This window comes from Rhamphochromis longiceps, linkage group LG4 (assembly GCF_057381845.1).
Source record: "Rhamphochromis longiceps isolate RC_006_pf linkage group LG4, R_longiceps_female_GT1.1, whole genome shotgun sequence".
NCBI lineage: Eukaryota > Metazoa > Chordata > Actinopteri > Cichliformes > Cichlidae > Rhamphochromis > Rhamphochromis longiceps.
Genome location: NC_140560.1, coordinates 20,575,613 through 20,597,746, shown reverse-complemented (window position 1 = coordinate 20,597,746; position 22,134 = coordinate 20,575,613). Strand labels below are relative to the sequence as shown.

The following is a 22,134-nucleotide window of genomic DNA, read 5'->3' as shown; positions in this document are numbered from 1 at the left end:
ATCTTCACTTTCAAATATAAATGTATCCACTCATTAAATATCCAAAATAAATTTATTAAAATTTTGAAATACATTCATATACAGCATGGGTGTACCCAGTGATATATCAATGCTGATCAGGTGTTTAACAGCAGAATGCATTTTATGTATAATGATAAACACATGTGAGGCCTTATTTTAGCATTAGAAACAGTGTCAGTTGAAGTGAGCGTACTGAAGCCTTTTAATGCTCTGCACAGCATGAATCAGTCAGTACTGAGAGTCAGTGCAGCCGACAGCAGGTCTGTTCTCTCGCTCGCAGCTTCATCGATCATCGCTTATACTTCATGACGGCTTCAGCTGGAATGAGAAAGAATATCATTAGAGCTTAACACACTAACGATCAGCTACTACAGCTTTCTATAAATGATTACATATGTATATTAAAGCTGTAGCAGGGAGGCCAGATTGCTTGAGGCACTTTGCTTTTGCACTGTTACGAGCTACATTTAGAGGATAAGCATGCCAACTAAGGGCTTAAAATATTACCTAAAAACGTACCAACACCATATCTGAATGTGCTAAACAAGGCCAAAAATACATACTGTAACTGTGATAACACAAGATGCTTTTTTTCTCTCTGCCTCTTCTCGGACAGACAGAAACAGCTACAGACAGCATGTGTCTTGCTGCTGCACACTATATCTTAAGTAAATACATGTCAAGGTTCCTTCATTGAAACCAAATATAACCCTAGTTAAAAAAGCAGATGGGAGTGTGCTGTGTGAAATATAAATAAAAACAGATTCAAATGATTTGGAAATATCAACTTAAACACATATTTTATTCACAGTAGAACACAATAGATAATGAATCTTTAAACTGAGCAGTATGTGGTTTAGCATACTGGATGGGAGCATGTGTTGCACTAAAACAGGGGTGGGGGAAGTCCAGGCCTCAAGGGTGGTCAGGTGTGTTGACCAGGGTGATATCTAAAGCCTGCAGGACACTGGCCATTTAGGCCTGGAGTTCCCCCACCCCTGCTCTAAAACCTGTATGTATTTTCAGCATTAATGCTGCCTTTCTAGATGCGCAAGCTACCAATTCCATGGACACTGATGTGCCTCCATACCAACAGAGATGCAAGCTTTTGAACGGAGACCCTTCACCTTCAGAGTAAAGGTTGCACTACTGTAATGGAACTGGTTGAAGCAGTAAAGCTGGAATTTTTGAAAGTGAAAGTTCTCCATTTCCAGTTTGTGTTGCACTTTTTTAAGTTTCACTGCAGCTCAGCCAGTAGTTAGCAACACTTATCAAACAAAATGTCATCCCTGCAAGTCCATGTGCTAGCAACCAGAACAATCATGAAGAGATTTTTAGTGCAGATCCTTCATTGTGAGTGTGTCACCTAGCAACTACTCGCCAATCAGGGAGGGGATACACATTTTTCCCTAGTGACCATTGGTTGGCCAATCGGTCTCTAGGCCTGGGTGAGTGATGCCTTAAAAAACTAAGGTCCAGAGAAGGTGGCAATGTTCCTGAAGTATAAAATTTTTTTTCTTCACAAAGTACAACTTTTGTGTGGACACAGTCGCCCCTGCTAAGACGGTACGGTGTTATCCTAATAACAAACCATGGGTAACACAGGAAGTCAAAGCTGTCCTCAACATGAAGAAGAAGGCTTTCAGGAGCAAAGTGAAGGAGGAGATGAAGGCAGCACAGCGGGAGGTGAAACGCTGCCTGAGGGAAGCAAAGGACACCTACAGGAGGAAGGTGGAGCAGAAGTTGGAGAGGAACAATATGAGGGAGGTCTGGAATGGTGTGAAAACCATCACAGGCCACAACACCAAGAAAAGCACAGTGGGGGGGACTGTGGAGAAGGCAAACAAACTTAACAACTTCTTCAACAGGTTTGACCAGCCCACAACCCCCCCACCCTCACCTTCACTACAGAGTCCAATCCCCACTCTCCTACCTCCCTCGCTTCCCCCCCATCCTGACACCATGACACCCCCCTCCTCCAATCCCTCTCTCAGCAGCAAGACATCTCCCCCCCTCCCCTCTTCCCAAACATCTCCCAGTGTCACAGTGGATCAGGTCAGGAGGCAACTGAGGAAGCTTCGCCCCAGAAAGGCAGCAGGCCCAGACAAGGTGTGTCCTAGGATGCTAAAGGCGTGTGCTGCTGAACTTGGGGAGCCGCTACAACGAGTCTTCAACCTCAGTCTGCGACTGGGGAGAGTGTCCGCCCTATGGAAGACATCCTGCATCGTCCCGGTCCCCAAAAAGAACCGGCCCAATGAGCTGAATGACTTCCGACCGGTGGCACTGACGTCACATCTTATGAAGACTCTAGAGCGGCTCTTCCTCAACCTCCTCCGACCACAGGTACAACATGCCCAGGACCCACTACAGTTTGCATACAAGGCGGGTGTCGGAGTGGAGGATGCCATCCTGTACCTCCTGCACAGAGCCCACTCACACCTGGATGGGGGAAAAGGCACGGTCAGGATCCTGTTTCTTGACTTTTCCAGTGCCTTTAATACCATCCGGCCCTGTATGCTTCAAGAAAAACTGAACAGGATGGAGGTGGACCCCTGCCTGGTGGCTTGGATCTCCGACTACCTCACCGACAGACCACAGTACGTCAGGCTGAAGGACATCACGTCTGACACTGTGGTCAGCAGCACAGGAGCACCACAGGGAACTGTGCTGTCCCCTCTTCTCTTCACCCTGTACACCTCTGACTTCTGCTACAACTCTGAATTATGCCATATTCAGAAGTTTGCAGACGACACAGCCATCATGGGGTGTATCTGGGATGATCAGGAAGAGGAGTACAGAAGTCTGGTGAGGAACTTTGTCGCATGGAGTCACACAAACCACCTGCAACTCAACACCTCAAAGACTAAGGAACTGGTTGTGGACTTCGGGAGGTCCAGAGAAGGTCCACTGCCGGTTCAGATAGAGGGGGAGGAGGTGGAGGTGGTCAACAAGTACAAGTACCTCGGGCTGTGGGTGGACAATAAACTGGACTGGTCATGCAACACAGAGCACCTGTATAAAAAAGCCCAAAGCCGACTGTACTTCCTCAGGAGGCTGAGGTCTTTTAACATCTGCAGGAAGCTCCTGAGGATGTTTTATCAGTCAGTGGTTGCTGGAGTACTTTTCTATGCTGTGGTGTGCTGGGGGAGCAGCACAGCAAAGAAGGACTCATCCAGGCTGGAGAAACTGATCAGGAGGGCTAGCTCTGTGGTTGGCATGAAGCTGGACACTCTGGTGACAGTGGCAGAGAAAAGGACATTAAAGAAACTGATGGACATTATGGACAATGCCAGGCATCCTCTGCACATGGCCATAAACAATCAGAAGAGTCTGTTCAGTGACAGGTTGCTTCTCCCAAAGACAAGAACTAACAGACTTAAAAACTCCTTTGTCCCACACGCCATCAGACTGTTTAACTCCTCTCTGGAGGGGAGAGGAAACAGGAGGACAAAGGAGGGGGGAACAACTAAGCTGTAGTGCCTCTTCACCTCACTGTGCAATACCTTTTGTGCAATACTTTTGTAAATAGTCAACGGTGCAATAGACTCAATACTTGAAATGTGCAATTCACTTGTATTTTTATTTTTATTCCTATTTATTCTATTTATCCCCTTCGTATATTTTATTTATATTGTCTCTGTATTTATATATATGTGTGTGTGTATAACTCTGTAACTTGTGTCGCTGCTGTGCTTTTTTGGAAATCGAATTTCCCAGAGGAACCCACCCGAGGGATTAATAAAGTTTTATCTAATCTAATCTAAAAGGAAAAAGGCAAAATTGCATTTTTGTGCGCAGCAGTGAGAAAACCATAAAGCGCGACCAGAATCATGACTGGACCTAAAGATAATGGTCATGCAATATAGGTTTTCAGCCACACTGGCCCTCGAGGCCTGGAGTTGTCCACCCCTGCCTTATAGGGACTGGAAACAATCCCAATGATGGATTAAATCAGCGGTGTGCAATTCCAGGCCTCGAGGGCCAGTGTCCTGCAGGTTTTAGATGTGTCCTTGAACCAACACAGCTGATTTTAAATGGCTAAATTAGCTCCTCAAAATGTCCTGAAGTTCTCCAGAGGCCTGGTAATGAACTAATCATGTGATTCAGGTGTGTTGACCCAAGGTGAGATCTAAAACCTGCAGGACTCCGGCCCTCGAGGCCTGGAGTTGCCCACCCCTGGATTAAATGGTCAGTAATGGATTAAATAGACAATAAATAGTATTTTAAACTATTTACTGTCATCACTCTCCATCAGATGTTTGTTTTACAGCATTACACAACTTTTTCAAGTTATTTAATCCCCCTCGCCCAACTTTTTTTAAAATGTGCTCCTGCCATTAAATTCAAAATGAGCAAAACCCAACACATTTTCCCAGTTTCAACATCATAGATAAGAGATAAGATTTTAAATTTGTGCAAAATATGTCATTCTGCTTTTACTGATAATTTCCACAGTGTCCAAACGTTTCTGTAAAATGGGGTGATGGTTATGGGTTGTGCCTGTGGAGGATTAAATAGTGGCCATGTACGGTATTTAGTTAATGGAGTTCAAGTTTTCCTTTGAATACAAAGAAAAATAATATGGAAAATTGGGCACCAGCATATTTAAAGCACACTGAAGTCTTGCTTACTGGTATAATCCTGGGGTGACATGGGTCTGGACAAAACCTTCCTGAGCGCTTCCAGCCACTCCCTCTGGTCCCTCTCCTGCTCGCACATGAAGACGAACTGTCGCTCGGGCGTTTCCACCATCAATCCGCACTTCCACTTGTTTCCCCGGGCGTTCAGCGGGACACACTCCCTAACCGAGTAACCTTTGCACTCTGTGCCGATAAAAATGGCCCCTAGCTCCTCTGCATCCTACAACAAGAAAAAGCACGTGACTCACATACTTCATAGGTGTACAGTGTGGGGTTAGAGTGAGATGGAAAAAAGAGGTAGTGTCCTCACCAGATGGCCTTTGAAGTAGAGCAACTTCCTGTTTTGAGAGTCTAAAATGAACCACCTCCTTTTGAATGACTCTGTTTGCTGCGTACAAAATAAAATAAAAAGCATTTGATTTCAAAAATAAAATGTGCATTTGAAAAATGTGCTCATCAGACTTCATTTCCTCAAAACCTCCTATCGCACAAACTGATTCTTAAAAAAGAAAAAGATTCGAGCTGCACGCACATGTGAGTCAGAGTCTGAAAGAGGAACAGAAACACATTCAGATGTACTGATCACACATAATGTAGTCACAAACAAGTTTGCTGGTGAGTGTGAGTAAAAATCAAAGTAAAAGAGAAATAATATAGGCGTGCAAATGACGCTCGAGTGACTTCAGTGAGCTCACCATAGGCCCCGTCTTTTCCATGTAACCCTCTTTGAGGTAGTTTCTTGTTATCATTGGTAACAGCTGATGAAGACACAAGACAGTAAACATGTCAAATACTAAAATATACAAGCTAAAAACTGACATACAGCTGGCTTAAAATGAAATAGTTTGACACTTACTTCTTCATCGCTTCCTGTCGGGTAGGCCGTCTTCAAGTACGCATAGCGAGCGGCTCGAATCGCGTTGTACCATGTGACTATTTCCTGAAGTAAAGCAAAAACAAAAACTTTGAGATTCTATTAGAACCTCAAAACAAGTATATGAGACCTACCAGGTGTTAATATTGATGCTATAGACGATCATGTCGACTGACTTCAGAACGCTCATGATAAACGTAGAGGTTCCTGGTGTGATCCCCGTCTTGGTAGGTGATCTGCAGTCCGTTAGGATGGCCGATCTTCTCTGGCTGAAAGGTGGCGTTCAGGTCCTTGATGGATATTACAGCTTTGGGGCCTTTAGACTCCTGTAACAAATACACAAGGGCAGTTCAGATTTGGAGGCTTTGTGCTGCTGTTTTTACACTTGTCTGAGCCATGCTGGCTGCAAGTGGTGATTACCACAGGCGCATAAAAAGTGAAGGATCCCTGGTTGAAGCCCAGAGGGAGGCATAACAGGAAGGCATCCAGTTTATACAGCTGTTGTTGCTGGAAAAACTGGCTCAATGTCACTTAGATCGAAACTGCTCAGCATCAGTTGGAGCACAGACATTCATGATGCCCAGAGGATGAATCCAAATTACTTTAGTGATCTTCTCACTTTTCCTCTAGTTCTTTTTTAACTTTCTTTTACGTTTATGAGAGCTATAGTGAAACGAATTGCATTAAAACTCTTCTGAAACTCTACACCTTAACCGGACACGCTCCTCTCTAGAAATGTAACAGCATGTCGCCATTATCACAGCTGCTCAGGTTTATCTGTGGCGTTGACCAGTTGAATAGGCTTATGTCATAGGCTCCACATGGATTCAATGCAGATGCAAATAATATAGATAAGGCCCCGTAATGTGTAAGGGACACTTCATGCGTGCAACTTCTTATTATTGCTGCCGTTATCTTGTTGTGAGCCATCCAAGTTTATGAATTTCAGATGGAAACATCCACCATATATCGAAGTGAAATTAGTCAAATAAATCCTAAGATAAGACTATTGCTTCCACAGTGTGTCTTTTATCCCATTTCCCTCCTTTCACCTCAGCTGGCCATGGCAGATGGCTGATTATGGTAATAACCTGATAATCTGATAAGCATCTGTGGACGAGTACCAAAAATCTCCTTGTTTGACCTTTAGCGGTAAAACTAAAACCAAATTAGCTGAATTTCCTCCAGTAAATGGTGACCGTTGCCTTTATAGTTGCTGGTGTATGTGAAGCTATAGGAAACTGATTGACTGATTCTAAGGTGGCTTTTCTGCTTACAATAGATCTTTGAAGAAACATTTGAAGCTGTGTGTGCAAAAGATAAACAAAGAGCTTAGATACAAGATCTAATTTCTTCAACACAAGCAATGATTATGCCATAATAACTACACATCTTGCAGTATTTAAGGGTCATCGCTCTTGGTGATTCATGTTCTAGCGGGTGGTGTAACTGTGTCAAAGCTGCAGGGAACTCACATCTTCTTTGTTGTAGTAGCTCAGGGTGAATTCTCTCTCCGACAGCACGAACTTTCTCTTCAGAAACTGTGTGTTGTCTTTGCCTTTCTTCAACAGTATTCCTTCATAGAACCCTAGTATGAATCCAAGAGAGTCACAGGGGAATAAGAAAAAAGGTTTCACTTAAAATGAAAACCTTCTGGTTGCTCAAAGAGACAGTGGCTAGATTTCACTTCCTGGATGGTTCATTGTGCAAAGAACGGGTTTTTCTGGCACAGTTCTGCATGCAAAGAACAGGTTTTCCTTTACCCCGATACTGACAAGAATGTGAGCCCCAAAGAGTTCATAAGTAAATCGTTAAAAAAGTCACCTGTGGTGTATGGAAGCGGTGGATACTTGGTCTCTCCTGTGAACTCCTTCCTCTCGTATTTAGCACGGATCCACTGCTCCCTGAGGATACTGTGGATCAAAGTGAAAATATAAAAGCATTCACTGTTCAATAGCAATGTGTTCTTACAAAAACCTGAATCATTGAAGCTTGATTTAGCAGCAGAAATTCATCTACATTTCACTTCTACAGCCAGAAGCTCTCACTTCTCTACTTTGTGGCTCTGCCTTGTCAGCAGTCTGGTATTACACATAAAGGATTCTGCCATGGCGACAGAGGCTGGTAAATATCATCATCGTGGAAAAGACCTACTTGCAGTCTTCCCGCTGGGGTCGATAGTAGTACGGTGGAACAGCTTTCTCATATTGAGCCTGGGCCCTGGCATTGCCATTGGATTCCATGAACTTCCACCCCCCAGAATAAACACACACACACACATTAGGATTACACACAGACACAGTCTGATACAGCACAAATAGAGGTGGGTGACTGATAAAACAGTGATCACCTCTACTAGTTTGTCCTCCCAGAAGTCCAGCCTGATAGATTTGACATGGCTGGACAGGCTGCGGTGGATCCCGGAGCAGTTCAGACACACAAAAATCCCCAACTTGTAGGAGGCCCAGTCCGGTTCTGGGAGAGGTGAGAAGAAGAGACATGACTCAGATAAATACTTCTTCCCGCCACTCTATTAGGAGGTTAAGAACATATAAAAAATCTAATCAATCATTTAAGATTTCCACTGAAATCTGTAAATGTTTAGTTCACAATTAGGCCTCATCTATGCCCGGGAAAGTGACTTTTGAGTTTTTAAGTATTAAGTTTTCAAGTTCAAAAACAGGAAACCCTTTTCAGCCCCTCAATGTCAGCCCATCACCAAGCTTTAGCCGTGACGGACATGCTTCAGGGTGCACGCGTTCACGCAGAGCAACAGTCTTTTCAAGCCTCATAAATAACATTAACAAACCGGTTAAACTGCATGAAAATAAATCAAATCTGAACATCTCGAGGCCTCTGAGTAGTACCCGCACATCAAATTCGGATCCGCGCCTCACTTTATTTCGATAACAAACGTACCAACGTTTATATATTTGCTTACCGGGCTCGCCGCAGTCAGCGCACCGGCTGTTGTCTGACTGTTTCACCAGTTCCAGTAAAATCTTTTTGTTCCGCTCACGGTTTGCCATTTCTCTGCACAGTCAGGCTCATACACTGATGGATCCCGCGGTTGAACTTGAGCGTGGCGGTCACATGGTGCGACAAACAACAAAAGGCGACTAAGAAAAAAAATTTAAAAAGAAAGAAAAAGTGGAACTTGCGACAGAAGAGTTTTGGATGCCTCAGCGCGAAGCGGACCTCCACCCTCCTCCCTCTGGAGCGCGTCCAGCTGCGAGCTTGTCACAGAGGGTGCTCCCTTTGATTTTTTTTTTTTTTTTAAACAATGCACCTTTGTGCACAGAGCACCCCTGCTGCTCTCTGTGATGAAGGTAAAGAGGAAACTAACCACAAACCGGTCTGCCCGCCGCGCAGATGCGAGCGCGCTGCCAATTTACACGGAAGCCTGTTAAATTTAGCAGATTTATGACACCATTAGGCTTGTTTGGATGATAAACGTTTATTGCTGTGTAAGGAAATCCCCACTGTGGTGAAGAAAGTGTCCATATTTAAAGCATTAAAGACAGCAAAATGACTGAAGATGTCACAGTAAGCTTTGGATCAAGAGCTGCACGTCTTTATTAACTGTATGAACCAAAAAAATAATAAAAGAAATAAATCAGTGACAATTTACACAAATACAGAAGCAAGATTTATTTTACATGTTAATCTCTTACATGTGGTGTAAAGCATGGAGCCCGTGAAGTTTTGTTTTTTTTTCTTCATTCCTTTAATTGTAAGTTATTGTGCAGAAAGATGTGCTGGCTGCAGACATCTGAAGCTGCCAGACATGCATGTGCACTTCAATTCAGTAACTTACAAATTATATTTTGCACACACCCACACACGAGGGACCCCAGGGGCTTAGTAAGAAGAAGAAGAAAATTTTTTTTACTTCATAAAAACAGCACTTTGCAAAATAAAAACCACCGATACGCATCCCTATAGAGCACTACTGTACAAAAATATAAAGATGACAAAATTGTAAAATTTTAGTTTTTAGAGCACCAAAAGATGACACAAGTGAGGTTAGTTAGTTGTCCGTCCTTTAGCTCAGATTAAATCTTTACTATTCAGTCGCCTCTATGTTGGTACCAATGTGGAAGCGGTCCTCTGTGCTCACACGCCTCTGACCGTGTGCTCTGTCACCATCTCAGAGGATGACACACACTTATTTAGATCTGTACACCAGTCCTTCTGAGAGCCAGAGAGTACTTATTGAAGGCCTGTGTGTGACTGTGGAGTCCAGTCTGGTCGTCTTTGTTGTTTTAGGGGAAATCTTCAGCGAGCAGCTGTAGAGTCCTTTTTTCGAGACCCAAGTGGATCGCGTCGAGGTAGTGCAGAAACCTGGAGGAGGCAGAAAATAAACAGCTCAGCATTATCTGTGGACTCATATAAATGAATTGCATTAATGCACCACGTTTTATTTTATTTATTTGTAGCCTCATATTCAAATGTGACAAAATGAAACCTCACTACCACCGCCGTCATCTTTACCACATCCTGCCAACGGTTCAAATCCAAACCCGCCACCGCTGACCGGCTGAAGGAGCAGCAATTCTGTCCTCACCTTCGCTTAACTTTGCCTTGCTCCTTAAGCTTCTCGGATCTGCAGATGCAGCGCATGATTGGTAAATAGTCCAGAGCAGCTGGTGGACTGTTGCCAAGTGTACCAAACACTCCTTTCAGCATCAGACTCTCCATCACTTCTCTCCTCCGCTCGACCAACCTGGAAAGCAACACCGGACATCAACGTCAGCTAAAACCATTGAAACTACTTTTACACGTTTGTTGGGCAACGTGGCATTTTCTCGGGGTCCAAACTCACTGTGGCTCTGAGGGCCCGTCCTGTGTGAAGCTGAAACATTCACGATGAGCAGCCACGGGGAGGCTGAGCTCTGCTGCAGCCTCTTTGGCCAGCTCCCCTTCCAGCTGTCGTGTTCTCTCCAAAGCCTCCTCTGCTGATACCCGGAACTTGCGGAAGCTCAGAGCCTCGACCGCCGCCTGGATCTCCAGGCCAGTTGCTGTCATCGAGCTCCCTCTTTCAGCCTCCACACTTGACTCGTCTGTCATCCCATCTTTTATGACCACACTTACAGATGACAGACCTCTGTGACTGTCAGCCCTGTCGAGCAACGAGTCCATGTAGGACATGCTGTCTAAGAAGTCTGCTATTGATTCCAGACACTGTGACACTGGGAGGCTTTTTAAGCGCTCCTCAGGAGTCAGCGGCTTCCTTTTAGCCCTTTCTGAAGCTTTGACTTTCTCTTTGGCCTGAGGAGCGTTCTGAGGCTTACAGAGAGAAAGAAATCTATCTTCTGAGTCTGAGTCAGAGTTAGCTCCAGCTTGGTCAGGTAGATGGTGTCTCCTCTTGTTCTTCCTCATCCTGTTAGACATTTTGACTGGACTGTTGCTGTCTGAGCAATCAGCTGACTCTGTCGATAGCAGCGTGGATGACGGTTGCTCTTTCGGACTGGCAGAAGGCTGGTCTTGCGATACAGAAGCGCACTGCTCTGGGTTGCGGGTAGAGGTAGTCAGATGTGTGAGCGGCAGAGGTAAAAGGAGCTCCATGTTCGAGTAGAGCAAGTCGACTCCACGTCGTTTGCAGTCCGTCAGCAGCTCCCAACAACTGGGCTCCTCCACCAGACTGTGGCTCTGCAGAAACAACACACACTCAGTCATACTGGACACGCTTAACTCCAGCTCAGCTCAAAGTGCTGTGCGAGTCCTGCAGAACTATAACAGCATTTGAACTTTCAAAACAACAAACTGTGTCTACTTTTTCCTCCTGTTAAAGCCAGACATTATTCAAAGTGTGGGGCCATATAAGCGTCCAATACTACTCTTCAAAATAAAATTTTCACCCCTTTAAACACAGCACATCATTCTCCTTATTGTCACGATTGATGATTTCCTGAGTGAAATCATCAATCGTGGAGGTGATACGAGGAGCTGGTGATGTGTGACCCAAATGTAAACAAAGGATTTCAAGCGTTGCAAGGTGCTCTCACTTTCGGCACTCCATATGAGAGGAGCAGCAAACAGGGGATGGAAATTATTGATGTGGTTATGTGGTAGCTGGTTACAAGGCACAACATGTGAGGTAGAAATATATTTTTGTTTTATTACGTGAAAATACTGTGCATCTCCTGGAGGGTTTTAAGGTTATGTTACTTAGGAAGTGTGTCATCACTGAGAGCAGCTTATTGGAAAAGAAGGATGAAGGATTTTTATTTACTGACACTTTTAACTGCAGCGTCTAACAGGAAGCATCGATACGACAGTCCGCGTTTCTTCCTATATCGTCCACTCCTTGATTTCACAAAAACATTTTTCCCTACTGGAATCAGAGATTCCTTTGGTGTAATTTAATGTTAGATCACAGAACGATGTCCAACCTACTACTAGTTAATTCATGTTTCTGTTTGTCACTGCAGCCAAATTACCTGTATGAGATTTTAATAATATTGACTAAGTCCACACTACAGATCAGGGGTGTCAAACTGATTTGAGTAAGATTAAAGTTTGAAACTGCCCTTTCTGTCAGTGTACAGAGGTTTAACTACACATTTAATCCCTGAGTAATCGGCATTTCAACAGAAAGAAATCTGTCACTGCGACTCTTTGGGCTTAAATTTTAAGAAGTAAATGTGTAAACTTATAGAAATCTATTATCTCATTACTTTAATGCAGGATGAATGGCCACAGGAGCTCTTTATCAGCAGGAAAAGCTACAAAATGCGTGTAATACAATTAAAAGTCTGACATTTCTGTTCTGCTTCACACTTTAGTTACAAACTAATGTGCACAGTTAATGTGCTTTTATTTGATAGTGTATTTCCATACATCTAAAATTAACTTGAAAGAATGAGCAGCCTGAAGGTACGGTGAGTAAACTTTCGGTGCCCCTGCAGTGACAGGAATTGTTGCCTGAGTACCAGAGCCACGATCCATTAATAGACGTGACTGCCTGTTATGCACTCTGCGTGGTAAATAAACAATTTACCTTGAGCAGCTCCAAAACATCTGTCTCTTGTCCATTATTGAGCAGGCCCAGCTTGCTCTCAGTGCAGCCAGTGTCACAGGGAGGCAGGGTGGATTTGTCTGCTGCCTCTTCAGCTTCTGGCTTTACTTCAGTTTCTAATAAAATGAGAGAGAAAACACTTTTAGAGCGAGTCACAGCTACAGAAAATTATTTTATTATGCAAAAACAGAAGGTATTAAAAAAAAAAGCTCAAACTCTCCTTGATCATCTTCTTACCATTTTTGCCCGTCGGGACTAAAGGCCTTGCCCCGTGGCGGCCGCCTGCACTGCGAGTCCAGAACTGCAGCTGCAGCAAACTCTGCCTGATGTCGCAGCCGTTGAGTCTGAGCAGAGACCGGATGTCCGCGGGGTCCGTCCTCATGTCCTCAGCCAAACACAGCAGCTGCAGGTAACTGCTCACGTTCAACTGTAGCAGGAAAAAAACCAAACAAACAAAAAAACCAAACATGAATGCTGGGCTGAATGACTCCATCAGAGCCGACACAATCAAGCCGAACAACCCTCCACTCACCAGAGATGGGGCCTTGAAATGTATCTCCTCAAAGGTTCCATCAAACATGCTGCTGAAAGCCGGATCTACAAAAACAAACATCATTTAAACTCAATATGCAAACAGTAGATAAACACACCGTTAGCACAGGCCACACTGAAAGACTAACCGCTGGTCGTGAGGACGACTGGCCTCTTAGTCGTCGTCATGAACGTCTTGATAGCAGCTAGAAATCCAGAGTCCTCGTCAAATATAACATCCACTTCTTCAAACAGGATGAGCGACGTTGCCGTCTTCTTGCTCTGTTCTTCGCTGCCCTTCTCTTTGGGAGCTGGTGGTGATTTCACAGGAAGGACAGCCTCATTTGCTTTCCCAACTTTCTTGGAAGCAGCTGGAAGAAGAAATGAAAGAATAAAGTCCCCAATTAAAACCCTTCATGCAGGTTTTATCATCAAAGAAGATTAAAATGTACCCATCTGCTTACCTTTTGTAGTGTTTTGTGGCTCCTTGGTGCTGGACGCTGCTGTTTTAAAGAATTTAGCTAAAGAAACTGGAGTCAGGCTTCCTTTTTTAACACCTCTGGGCGACTGTGGTTTCCTGGGGGAGGAAACCACCCTGCGAGGGGAGTTCAGCTTTCCTGAAAGACAAAGTATTCACATCATTTATGTTAATGAGAGTGTGGGGAGTGAGTTGGAGGGTGGGGTGGGCTGCTTTTAACTATGTAAAGCACTTTGTGCTACATTTTTTGTATGAAAAGTGCTTTATAAATAAAGATTGATTGATTGATTGAATCAGAGAGTCATCTTGTAATATTCTCATGCAGATTGTGCAGAATGTAAAATTTAAAAAAGAGAGAGTGATATTTTCACATACTTGGAGAAGATCCAGGCCTGAGCGAGCCGGTGCTGCTGCTCGTGCCATAGCTGTTGAAGTATGTGGGTTTGTGGGCATTGACCCCCTGACTATCCACCTGATGTGACTGAGTGGCTTCTTTCAGCTGGGACAGAATAAGACGACCACTTCGCTGCGATGAAGCATTCACCTCAAACACCTGAAGAGACAATTTAGGAACTTAAGTTATCCAGGTATCCATTGAGCAAACGCATCGCATCAGAGTCACGTGACACGTCTGTACCTTGAAGCCCAGCTCCTGGGCACAAGCATACACTGCAGCAGTCTTTCCTACTCCAGTGGGTCCTGTGATCAGCACTGTGTTACACAACATGTCCTCTCCATCCTGGGAGTCGTCCTCTCCACCGTCCCAGTCTGAGTCTGGGGATTTTAAAAAAAATCCCCAGAGTTAAAAGAGCTAAAAGTAGTAGTTAAGATTTTTATTGTTGTTCTTATCGCTCACCATAGCTGCCGTCCTCTTTTTTCTTCTCCTTCTGCTTTTTTCTTTCTTCTCTGTCAGCACGGAGTTTCCATTCCTTCAGCCAGCTAGCCGAAAAAGAATATATACAGTCAGTATTTGATCTCCATACAGTGCAGATTTTTTTTTTTTTTTTAAATGAGAGGCACAGCATTATAAAAACGAGTCATCTACATCTGCATTTCCTCACCTGTGCAGCCTCCTCACTGAGGCGGTGTTGCCTATGATGTCACTGGAGTGTTGTGGTAGATATTTGTCAGTCCAGAGCACGTCCTCCTTCACCACATCTGTAGGAAAAAACAAAACAAAGAATACACCAGACTGAGTTTCAGATTTTAATCTGAGGATTTATATTTGCAATTACTGTTTTTCTTTTTTTGGCCAGTTGGGGGCAGCAGAGAACAGGCTGTAAAACAAACTTCATCTCAAAAGCAGATAAATACTGATATATACTGAGAAGAACTACAGACTCCTTTAAGGTAACAGCAGTGATTCAGAACACACACAGAAAAGCTACCACACCTTTTTTCCCAGTGTCCTCTCCTGAAAGCAAGTCCTCTACTATGCACACGCTGTCATCGTCAGGTGGGATGGGAACAGGATGGAGTGGAGGCTTGGTTTTCTCTGTCGCCTCGTCCTCCTCTCCTCGCCTGGATCTCTGAGATCGTCTTGTACGGCCTCCACGCTTCGTTGGCTCTGCTGTGGAGACGTTCTCCTCTGAATGGTTGGATCGCCGCTTTTTAGCCACCTTTGCCGTATTTTCTCCTTCACTCGTTCTTTTCCTCTTCCCTCCCGCTGGTTCAGCTGCATCTCTGGTCACAGCCTCTTCTTCTGAGAAAGGAAAATTCAGTATTTGTTCAGGATAATTCAAGACAAGCACATTTGTCCCATTTTCACTCAAACAAGGCGAACATTAATTACAGTCAAAAGGACTAAACAGACTGTCATTAAACCCTAAAACACACAGCTACTGCAGTTTAACACGTGTCCTTGCACTTATCTGCTTATAGACACTGACCTGAGTGTGTAAACTGCTTCTGATGGTCAGCGCGTTTCTTCAGGAAGCGAGCGATGAACATCTGTGCAGGGAACTGAGGGTTGCTGGTGCTGAACTCCTCAACTAGAAGCTGACGAACACTTTCAGAGATCTCAGGTCTCCAGCCTGAACCCTGCAACCAAAACAAGTCCACTCTTTATTTATCCCAGTACAATACAGCCAAAAGGGGGTTTTAAGCTTGCATTTTCATTTAAACTCATCCTTTTTTAAAAATATAACATTGTTATTATACATGTGCCTTTAGATGGGAGGGATTAAAGCTGGATATTAAGTGATGGGTGTTGAGGATCAGGTTATTAAAACAGTGTACCCTTTTACAAAAGCTCCGACAGGCTGGTGCAGTCTTCACACAAAGCGAGCTGCTGACTGCTGGCAGAGGTTTGGATGTTTGCCTCCAAAGCTCTTTTAGCTGACAAAGTAATGAGGACTCGGGCCATGGCAGACTCCAGAGAGAGCAATCTGTCGGTATGCACAGAAATTAGGCTTTGCCTTAAAACTCCAACGTGATATTCGACTACTGAATATGAATCTGCTTACCGTTTGGTGGTTGCCTGGTGTGTGTCACTAGCTGAAAGGAGGAACAGGAGGCAGAGTACGCCTCCTTCGTGGCAGCAGTCTTGGCCATCTGTTTTTTAAAGGACTCGGGCAAACCGCTCTTCAGGAACTCTCTGCGCGCCCTGAAATGCTCATCATCCTGCGAGTTCTCCGAGCCCTCGCGGCTGCTGTCATCAAAGATGGAGATCACGGCTGACACCTTGCGAGCAGTCTTGTCTTGGCTGTGTGAGCCCACTCTGGAGCCTTAAACAAAGGAAACACATATCTGTTAGAAGATATTACAAAATAAATCAATAAATCACAGTTTTAGCCAAGAGGAAACTATAAAAACTACCCGAAGAGGCTTTGCCAGGTGGGGCGGCTTTGCCCAAAACATCATTCAGACTGCGTAAAGGCTTCTGGGTTTTCATCTTTTCAGGTTCTTTGAGAGGAGAGGCAGTCTGGTCATCAACGCAGATGACAGAATCCTGACAAACACAAACAAACAAAAACACAGAGAGCCTTTTTTATGGTGTTGTATTTTAAGTTTTACTCCAGAAAGACTCATGAGGGCGACAGCGAGGTAATATTTAGGCCTGATGCATTAAGACTGATAACTGTTCAGATTTTTAAACCCAGATTTTAAAAACATCTGGGTCAGTGGTGACTAATGACTGAGGATTTGTTTCAGGTGGAAAGTTATGGCATAGGTTTGAAATAATGACCCCTCTGAAACCTCTACCACAGTGAAATGTGTCTTGAATGAAGAACTGACGATCCATCCCCACCTTTATCTGCACTAGAGCACTCAATTAATAATAATAATAATAATAATGGATTGGATTTATATAGCGCTTTTCAAGGCACCCAAAGCGCTTTACAATACCACTATTCATTCACTCTCACATTCATACACTGGTGGAGGCAGCTACAGTTGTAGCCACAGCTGCCCTGGGGCAGACTGACAGAAGCGAGGCTGCCATATCGCGCCATCGGCCCCTCTGGCCACCACCAGTAGGCAAGTAGGGTAAAGTGTCTTGCCCAGGGACACAACGACCAGGACAGAGAGCCCAGGGATCGAACCGGCGACCTTCCGGTTACAGATGCGATTCCCAACCCCCTGAGCCACGGTCGCCCAATTATGCACTATACTGTATGTAAATGTTTAAATTTTACATTTATGCTGTCAAAATATCTTCCATTGTTCCTGTCAGTGACAATAAAGATCATCTTAAAGTAACTTGCAATCGACATCGAAACCTCACATGTAAATGTTCTCCGAGTAATGTCTTATAATGTCATAAGACCCTTAAGGACAAACTGAGTAAACATCCACAACATGACTGAGAAATAAATGTGTAGTTTAGTGTGTATTAACACACGTGTGTATTAGTTACGTTCGATTTTGTAGTCTCAGTAATCTGAGACCAGTCTGCCTTAGTTCTTGTTTACACAGTCACGCAACACCACTCACTCATAGCCTCATCTTAACACACACTTCATCTTCCTCGCTTGCCACTGACTCTACCTCATTTTCACAGTAGCTCCTCTTGATGGAAGTTCGCGATGATCGCCTCAGAGAGCTCTTCTCCAAAGTTTTTTTATTCTGCTGAATCACTTTGGCTTTTTGCACCAACCTCTTGGCCTGTTCTCTCTTCTTAGACTCACTCGATGTCTGAATAGGATGAATTAGAACAAGTGTTTAATTATCTTCACACCACAATTATGATGGTTTAGTATTTTTTCCCAAGGTCACAAAATAAAAAATGCCATGCTTACTTTAGTAGGCAAAGACGCATTTATGCCTTCAGCCTTTGATGTGGAAAGATTTTTACTGGATCGCGTAAATTTCATCCTAAAAAAAAAAAAAGAAGAAAAAAAACATTACACGTTTTCATTTTTATGTTAAAAATGGGTAAGATCAGGAGGCAGATTAAAGAAAAAGCATGCGTCACCTGATTGGACTCTCTTTATCGTCAGGCGGGCACATCAGCTCCGATTGAAAGACGCCATATTTGGACGTGCGGGTCTTTGGGGTGGACATCTTTATGGGGCTGTCCTCAGGATGAGGTAAAGCAGTAACATCAGTGTCCTTTGACTCTGTTTGAGTTTGTCTCCTGGTTTTTCTGAGAGGACTTGTTGGGGTGGTTTCAGGTGTTTTCTGCACTACGGCCTCCCGTCTGGATCTTCTCAGAGCTGGCACGGACGGAGATGTGGTGATGGGAGACTCTGGCCTTTTCTCCTCGACCTCAACAGTCATGTTTGGCGTTTCTTCCTCAGCAGCAGCAGGAGACGCACTCACAGTCTCCTCTCCCTCTTTAGCTTTCTTTCCCCCCTTTTTTGCTGGTTTCTTCTTAGTGGCTTTCTTTCCTTGAGAGGGTTGAGATGTTTGCTCAACAGTCAGCAGATTTTCAGTTTCAGCTTCAGCAGCTTTATCAGCAGCATCCAAACTTTGCTCTCCTGGTTGCTTCTGCTTGCTTTGGCTCTTGACAGGCTTGGATTTGGAGCCGTCTGCAGTGGGCTGCTTAAAAGCGGCCATGAACTGCTTCCTCTCGACTTCACTGCACTTAGGAGTGGATTCGCTCTCGAGCACTGCCAGCTCTAGATCCTCCTCCTGGAGAACCACGTTGGATTTCCGTTTGGTAGTCAGAGAAGGAAGCTGCTGTCCAGCCTCTGCGAGAGAAGGTGAGAATCTCTCTGCAGGACTACGCGCGCTTTTTCTCCGGTTGAAGATGGAAGCCAACTTTCCCACTGCTTTGCTTGGTTCTTGTTTTGGTGAGACGTGCACTTGAGCCTGGATGGTGACAGTTCGGGGTGAAACCTGAAATGATGGCGACTCCTTAGGAACCATGTTTTCTTCAGATTTGGAAATATCCAGCTCACCCAAGTTTGTTTCCTTTGTCTCAATTTTTATTTTACGGTCATCATCTTTTACTTCTTCATCTTCTCTGTCCTCTTCAGCCTCATCCTGATTCTGACTCCGCACAAAATCCTCAAAGGAGATTCTTACTGTGCTGCTGTTCAACTGAGAAGACTCATCAACATTGACCTCCGTGCTTACATCACGGAGAGAGTTCTCAGTTTCTGCTTCTTTCTCCTCTGGCTCTGACTGCTTTGCCTCTTGTTGCTGCCTCTTCCTGGTATTTTGTGGTGTGGTTTTAACCTGTTTTGCTTCATACTTTGATGGTACAATCGGAGACAACTCAATAGTGTTTAGTGCTGTTTTAAGTTCAACACATTTAGAACCATCTTCCTGATCATCATCTTTCTCAGCCTGCTCATCCGTGATAATCTTAGTGGCATTCCTCTCTGATGTTTCTGCAGGAATGCAGCTCTCAGCACTAACCTGGGCCAGTAGAGCTGCTGTATCGCTGCCAAGGACTCCAAAACTTTTAACTGCATCTACAGCCTGGTCTTTGCTTTCATGGGATTCTTGTACAGTCACGCAACTTGACTCCTCGGTGGAACTGACACCTTCAGCCCCCACAAGTTTCCTTGCAGCTTTGCTGGTTTTTCGACCCCGTTTCTGAGACAGCTGTTTCACCGTCTCCGAATTGTTGTGTTTTTCTGCAAAATGAGGCCTCCCTGCTTCTTTAGTTTGCTCTGGTGAGCTGGTTTTCACTTTACAGGATGGAGCCCTCTTGCTAAAGTAGTTCATGATGTTGTTGGAACGTGGAGGAGAGAAGGGTTTCTCCACAGGCTTAGGCACAGGAGAGAAATAGTTGGTGATTGTTTTGACAACAGGACTGCCACCATCTTTGCGAGATTTCTTGCAAGGCTGCAAAAGAAAGACAAATTTAATCAAAGATAAAAATGCAAGGCAGTTAAAAATAGTTGGTGCATTTGATGCGCTGCTCAAATCAGTGTCATAGCACACCTGGCTGTCAAAGTCCTCAATGACAGAAGGCATAGCCACAACACCAGCCATTTTCCGACGAGACCTAAAGCAGAAAGAAATAAAACACTGTTACACAAAACTCTGCAGAAGAACAGATCAGCAAAGGCACATCAGAGATTCAGGTGAAAGTTTAACTACTTTCCTTTTCCCAGAGACCCAGCCATCCTGTCACCTGACATTTTCTAATTTTCCCTCATACTGATTCCTGCCAAGGAGCCGTCTCTCCTCCTCTGTGGCTTTACTATTTTTAGAGAAAATAATAACTACAAGCTACAGGTGGGACTCACCAGACACTCCATAATATGATATTATCACAATACTTTTTGATGTTTTTATTTTATTTTTGCCGAGTATTTCATTAACATATATTGAGATCTTTGAACCTTTTGTTAACTGCAAATGATGACCTCAAAGTTAAACTTTGTAAATATCCAATATTTACAATAACCAACAGTAAGTCAGTGTTTATAAATTAGATGTAACTATTTGCAAACCTTAAACGAGTAATGGCAGGCAGTCAAAGTCAGACTGACTGCAAAAAGGTTGCCTCCTACTAGGCAACCTGTGCAATCCAAATTGGTCGTGAGTGGGCAATCTTTAGTCACCGCAAGTTGCAATCAGTCGCTGAATGTGAAAAATTCACTACAATCACCAGGCAGCGAGTCTGGTGGCAAGAAAAAAAAAGGACCCGGAAAAATAACAATGGGGAAAGAAAGGGGGGGAAATGAAAATCAACAATTAAAATAAAGCTATGTGCAGGTTATTTGTACTTTATATGATGCATCTGCATTCAGGTATGTTCTGGATGATTTAGCAGTTTTCCTTTTATTTTGTTGCGCGGATTACGAGCGTTTATTATGTTTTGACATTGTGATAAAAGCATGTGGTATTTACATTCAGAAATATTAATAATTACTTTAACACTAAGTGTATTTACAAGTGATAACACAAAGCCTTTCCTTTTCTTTAAAGTAGTGTTCTGTCAGCGCTTTTTGTCAATGTCACGACAGCCAAGTAGAAGTTTTGCTAAAGCACTGTCAGTATGAAAAGGCTGATAAACACTAGGCTCACGTGTCTGTTACTTATGGTGTTCGCGAACAACAACTAAGCTGTAAAATGATATTATTCCTGACATGGCGCCCAGGAACTTCCAGTTTTGTGCGACACAAGAGAGAGAAACTACGTAAACAAAGGAAACACTCACCGATGAAGCCGAACCGGAACTTGCTGCAAAGGTTTGTCATTCACGTCTACGACTGACTGAACAAACAACTAAACATAAAATCATCGCGTGAGTCTGTTTGGTGCCAAAAGAAATATGTTACTGTAAAACAACAAGCTAGCTGTCTTCGCTAGATGCTAGTCTAAAAGCTTCCCACAGATCCCAGAAGTGCTCCAAACATTTACCAGCGTGTCAGACAAGTATATAAGAAGTGCTAAAAGGTTACACGGATATTTTCCGAACTGCTCCGAAACCGAACCAAAGGTTCGTATTTCTTCACATACTGCGGCTGTTTCAATAGCGCGCCAGTTCGGTTGTGAATCAAGAGCGCGAAATATACACGACCTTTGGCATAGCGTCAGTCCACCAATCACAGGGAAGAAAACGCCTCCGTCATCAGCTGTCCTAGTCCGCCCATAACAAAGATGGCGTGTGGCGTCGCCTTCAACGGAGAGGTAAAATAACGACAGCTCCCTCTAGTGTGAGCATTTCACGTTTCACAAAATTATATCCCATCCATCCACGTAAAAGCTATTAAAATATAATTTTTTGTGTAAATTACACTTATTGGGAGAAAAAGCTAAAGCTAGTTGTTAAAAAATGGTTCCAAAATATTTAAAATACAAAATAGATCAAGGAGCTGTTTTTATTTTATTTTTTTTTACATTTTATCCCAACTTCTTGATAACCATATTTCATGTCAAACAATTACAATTCATTTTATAATTGTGTCTTTTATATTGTTACACCATTTTTTTCATCACATCAATATGTTAAAGATGAAGAATAATAAATGTTTTTTCCCCAAAAACATATCAGCAACCCTGTTACTGAAGCTCATTTAACCTGGATAAGGAAGAGCAAAACAATTCTATGACCTGAAAAGAATGATTGAGTCAGGAACCAGTTTACTTTGGTATATTTTGTGCTTATCCAGTCTTTTGAGACCCGACTGAGCGTCACTCTAACCTGTTACCCATACAACCA

The 22,134-nt window shown here is 43.7% G+C and overlaps 2 protein-coding genes across 3 annotated transcripts; both read right to left on the bottom strand.

Annotated features, from left to right (window-relative positions):
* Positions 1-33: 33 nt before the first annotated feature.
* Positions 34-8,774, bottom strand: adap2 (ArfGAP with dual PH domains 2). The gene is made up of 11 exons (XM_085405182.1): positions 8,477-8,774; positions 7,886-8,010; positions 7,690-7,781; positions 7,360-7,448; positions 7,011-7,123; positions 5,712-5,861; positions 5,518-5,601; positions 5,357-5,419; positions 4,972-5,049; positions 4,653-4,881; positions 34-339 (listed from the first exon to the last, which is right to left on the bottom strand). Exons 1-11 carry the CDS (start codon positions 8,562-8,564, stop codon positions 311-313), a joined length of 1,140 nt encoding a protein of 379 aa, XP_085261308.1. The 5' UTR covers positions 8,565-8,774; the 3' UTR covers positions 34-310.
* Positions 8,775-9,238: 464 nt separating this feature from the next.
* Positions 9,239-21,488, bottom strand: atad5a (ATPase family AAA domain containing 5a). Of its 2 annotated transcripts, none has more exons than XM_085403693.1 (22): positions 21,130-21,488; positions 19,905-19,968; positions 17,983-19,805; positions 17,807-17,882; positions 17,556-17,702; positions 16,383-16,515; positions 16,031-16,291; positions 15,804-15,952; positions 15,455-15,605; positions 14,959-15,267; positions 14,627-14,723; positions 14,422-14,504; positions 14,203-14,339; positions 13,941-14,118; positions 13,552-13,704; positions 13,237-13,458; positions 13,089-13,153; positions 12,794-12,983; positions 12,539-12,672; positions 10,361-11,187; positions 10,103-10,261; positions 9,239-9,879 (listed from the first exon to the last, which is right to left on the bottom strand). In XM_085403693.1, the coding sequence occupies exons 2-22, from the start codon at positions 19,953-19,955 to the stop codon at positions 9,801-9,803; spliced, it is 5,424 nt and encodes a 1,807-aa protein (XP_085259819.1). In that variant the 5' UTR covers positions 19,956-19,968; positions 21,130-21,488; the 3' UTR covers positions 9,239-9,800. The 2 variants fall into 2 exon arrangements, with proteins under 2 accessions (XP_085259819.1, XP_085259820.1); XM_085403694.1 differs by having other exon boundaries at positions 14,959-15,264.
* Positions 21,489-22,134: the final 646 nt, after the last annotated feature.

Excerpts from the sequence above, each read along its gene's own strand:
- adap2 (XM_085405182.1), bottom strand. The coding sequence starts at position 8,564 with ATGGCAAACCGTGAGCGGAACAAAAAGATTTTACTGGAACTGGTGAAA. Across the intron at positions 5,420-5,517 it reads CGACAGGAAGCGATGAAGAA|CTGTTACCAATGATAACAAG; the intron begins GTAAGTGTCAAA and ends TGTCTTCATCAG. Across the intron at positions 340-4,652 it reads GTCACCCCAGGATTATACCA|CTGAAGCCGTCATGAAGTAT; the intron begins GTAAGCAAGACT and ends TTCTCATTCCAG.
- atad5a (XM_085403693.1), bottom strand. The coding sequence starts at position 19,955 with ATGGCTGGTGTTGTGGCTATGCCTTCTGTCATTGAGGACTTTGACAGC. Across the intron at positions 19,806-19,904 it reads TTGAGGACTTTGACAGCCAG|CCTTGCAAGAAATCTCGCAA; the intron begins GTGTGCTATGAC and ends TTTCTTTTGCAG. Across the intron at positions 17,703-17,806 it reads ATGCGTCTTTGCCTACTAAA|ACATCGAGTGAGTCTAAGAA; the intron begins GTAAGCATGGCA and ends CATCCTATTCAG.